The sequence below is a fragment of the Aythya ferina genome (genome assembly GCF_964211825.1).
Source record: "Aythya ferina genome assembly, chromosome: 9".
NCBI lineage: Eukaryota > Metazoa > Chordata > Aves > Anseriformes > Anatidae > Aythya > Aythya ferina.
This window is the reverse complement of record NC_140305.1, coordinates 12,868,544-12,871,922: the sequence shown is the minus strand read 5'-3', so window position 1 is coordinate 12,871,922 and position 3,379 is coordinate 12,868,544. Positions and strand designations below refer to the sequence as shown.

Here is a 3,379-nt window from a genome sequence, read left to right as displayed (position 1 = left end):
AAAAATAAGGAAGGGGGGGGGTGGGGTGGGGGAAGCAGGAAATAATACCGAGGGTAGTTTATCTTATTATTATTATTATTATTGTTGGGGGGGAGGTAACGGCTGACGGCAGCACCCTCCACGAAGCCGTCCCCGGCGGCAGCTCCCCGCCGGCCGGGGGCCGAAGTCGCCGTCGGGGCCGCGGGGGGATCCCCACGGGAGCGGGGCTGCCGCCCCCCCGGCCGGCCCGGGGAGCGTCCCCCGGCCGACTTCTCGTTTCTCTCCCCGGGAGCTGCTGCACTGCCCAAAAAGCCCCGAGCCGGGGTGAGAAGCGTCCCGGTGGGGGCTTTTCGGAGCGCGTTTGTTACCCCAGCAGGTGCTAAAAACCAATAAGCCTCGAACAAGCGCGGCCCCCGCCGGGACCAGGGACAATTGTTTCCATTTAATAAATATTTCCCCCGCGGGCCTTTGGCGGGAGGCAGGCAATTATTCAAAGCGAGCCGGGACGCGGGCCGGCTCCCGGGGTTAAGCGGGGCTGCGGAGCGGGGGAATTGGGAGCGGGGCAGCGGCCCCGCAGCCGGCGGAGCGCGGCGCTCGCAGCCCCGACGGCGGCCGCGGAGAGCCCGGAGGGCGCCGGGCCCGGTGCGCTCCGCTACCGGCACACCGGGGGGGTCCCGAGCGGCTCGGAGTCCCCCCCCCCCATCACTCCGCTCGCCTCCCCCGCAGCTGTTAGTGCGGCAACTCACAAAAGCCTTCCCTTTAATCCGTGCGCTCGCCGGTGGAGGGGGGGGGGGTCCTCCTTTCCCCTCCTTTCTTCCTCCTCCTCCCTCCCCTGTCCCCTCCCCTCCTCTTCCTCTCGCCCTTCCTCTCGGCCTCTCTTTTTAAGCTGGTCCCCCTCCGCGCTGATTGGGCGGCCGGCCGCGCTGTGAACGCCCTGCCACTATGTCAGCCTGCGCGCCGCAGCCCCTCGCCTTTGAACTGCCCCGCGCCGCTCCGCGTCCCCACCGCCGGCTCGCCGCCCGCCCCGCCGCCCGCCGGCCTCCGCGGGCCTCCGCGCCCCTCCGCGCCCCTCCGCGCCCCGCCCCGGCACGGCTCCCGCCGGGGACGGCGTTGGCGGAGGACCTGTGATGATCAGCTGAGCCCGCGCCTCCCGCTCCTCCGGCTGCCCCGGCCGCCTCCTCCTCCTCCTCCTCCTCCTCCTCCGCCTCTTCCTCCCGCCGCCGCCCGGTGCCGCCGCCCGGTGCCCCCCAGCGCGCCCCGCACCGCGCCCCGCCGAGCCGAGCCGCCCGCCCGGCCGAAGCATGTCCAAGCCCAGCGACCACATCAAGCGCCCCATGAACGCCTTCATGGTGTGGTCCCGCGGCCAGCGGCGCAAGATGGCCCAGGAGAACCCCAAAATGCACAACTCGGAGATTAGCAAGCGGCTGGGCGCGGAGTGGAAGCTGCTCTCCGAGGCGGAGAAGCGCCCCTACATCGACGAGGCCAAGCGGCTGCGGGCGCAGCACATGAAGGAGCATCCCGACTACAAGTACAGACCCCGGCGCAAGCCCAAGAACCTGCTGAAAAAGGACAGGTATGTCTTCCCTTTGCCTTACCTCGGGGAAACCGATCCCTTAAAGGCCGCCGGGCTTCCCGTGGGGGCCACTGACTCTCTGCTGAGCTCCCCGGAGAAGGCCAGGGCTTTCCTGCCTCCCACCTCAGCACCTTACTCCTTACTTGACCCCAGCCAGTTCAGCTCCAGCGCCATTCAGAAGATGACTGAGGTTCCTCACACCTTAGCCACCAGCACCCTGCCCTACGCCTCCACCTTGGGATACCAGAACGGGGCGTTCGGCAGCTTGAGCTGCCCCAGCCAACACACCCACACTCACCCCTCGCCAACTAACCCGGGCTATGTCGTGCCATGTAACTGTACAGCTTGGTCGGCTTCCAGTTTGCAGCCTCCAGTTGCCTACATATTATTCCCGGGCATGACCAAGACTGGGATAGACCCCTATTCTTCAGCACATGCGACTGCTATGTAACACCCACCCACACCCCCACAGGCGTCCCCCCGCCCCGAGCGAGGCTTGGGTTGCAGCCGGAACTGGGATTCATTCATGTGCATGTACATAAAACCCGCAGAAGCAAAAGGCCACCCGAACACAGGACTCTGCCGCCCGCCGCCGCGCCGGGACAGCCGCGGACGCTGCCTCGGGGATGCTCCCGGAGATGCTCTCGCCCAAACCCGGCCCTCGCCCCGAGAGCTGTCCCCAGGCTCGGGGGGGGATCTACAGCCGCGGGGGCGGATGGCAGCCCGGCGCTTGTAAGAGTTGTAAATGTCTTTAAAAAAATCCCGGAAAAAAAAAAAAAGGAAAAAAAAAAAAGCGAAAGAAAAGCGAACCTTGAACTGCCCCTTTGGGACAAAGCGGGGAAATATAAGAGAGAGAGAGGCGGTTTCGATTTTTATTTATTCTTTTAATGTCTATGAGTTCTCCAGGGTCTCATGTCACTTGGACTTGACTTTGGGAAGTCCCGGTGTTACTATTATTTTTTTGTTTTGTTTTGTTTTCCTTTTGCACATTGAAAGATGAGATCAGCTGTGTTATATATATAAATATATATATATTTTGCCACCACGCACTACTAGGTAAAAATTGCTTTTCATGTCAGAAAAAGGCTCTTCAAAGTTAAAGAACAAAAAAAGAAAAAAAAAAAAGAGGGGGAGAAACATTTATATTTAAAACATATGATAGTGTTTGCTTAATTTAAAACAGATAGTCCTTAAATTTGTGTGATCCAGTGAGACTAGATCTAAGTTTACTTTAGACAGAGCGTCAGGTATGAAGTCAGGCAGTAGAATTGTAAAAAAATTAATACTACTACTAATAATAATAATAACGAAAAACCGAATAAAAAGCGACGGTCATTTAAATATGTTTTCGCGATGTCTTGGGAAGAAAAAAGAAAACGTGTATCCGGCAGGATTTTACCTCGTTAAATCTTTTCATTTGTTGAACAAAGCCGTTTTGAATAAAGACAATCTGTCGTTAAACGAGGCCACTGCGTGGTGTGAGTGCGGCGCCCCGTCGGAAGAGCCCCGCGCCCCTCACCGGGGCCGCCGGCCAAAGCCCCGGCACTCGCCGCTCTCCCCGACGGGGCGCACCGGCTCCGGCCCTGGGCCGGCGTCGCCCCGCAGCCGGCTCGGGCTCCGAGAGGAGCCCGTCGGGGAAAAGCGACGGCTGCGGGGCGAGCGGGGCTGCCGGCGGCGGAGGGAGCCCGCGGGAAGGGCCGGGGGGAGCCCACCCCCGCTCCGTCCCAGCCCCCCGCCACGTCGGGCTTGGCAAAGTTGCCTCGGCGGCGTCGAAGTTTTAGCGGAGGTTGTTGTTTCTTTCTTTCGGTTTTTAATTCTTGTCGGAAG

The 3,379-nt window shown here is 60.9% G+C and overlaps 1 protein-coding gene across 1 annotated transcript; it reads left to right on the top strand.

Annotated features, from left to right (window-relative positions):
- Positions 1-1,273: 1,273 nt before the first annotated feature.
- Positions 1,274-2,103, top strand: SOX14 (SRY-box transcription factor 14). The gene has a single exon (XM_084529907.1). The coding sequence runs from the start codon at positions 1,281-1,283 to the stop codon at positions 2,001-2,003; it is 723 nt and encodes a 240-aa protein (XP_084386033.1). The 5' UTR covers positions 1,274-1,280; the 3' UTR covers positions 2,004-2,103.
- The last annotated feature ends 1,276 nt before the right edge of the window (positions 2,104-3,379 follow it).

Coding starts and splice junctions, on each gene's coding strand:
- SOX14 (XM_084529907.1), top strand. CDS start 1,281: ATGTCCAAGCCCAGCGACCACATCAAGCGCCCCATGAACGCCTTCATG.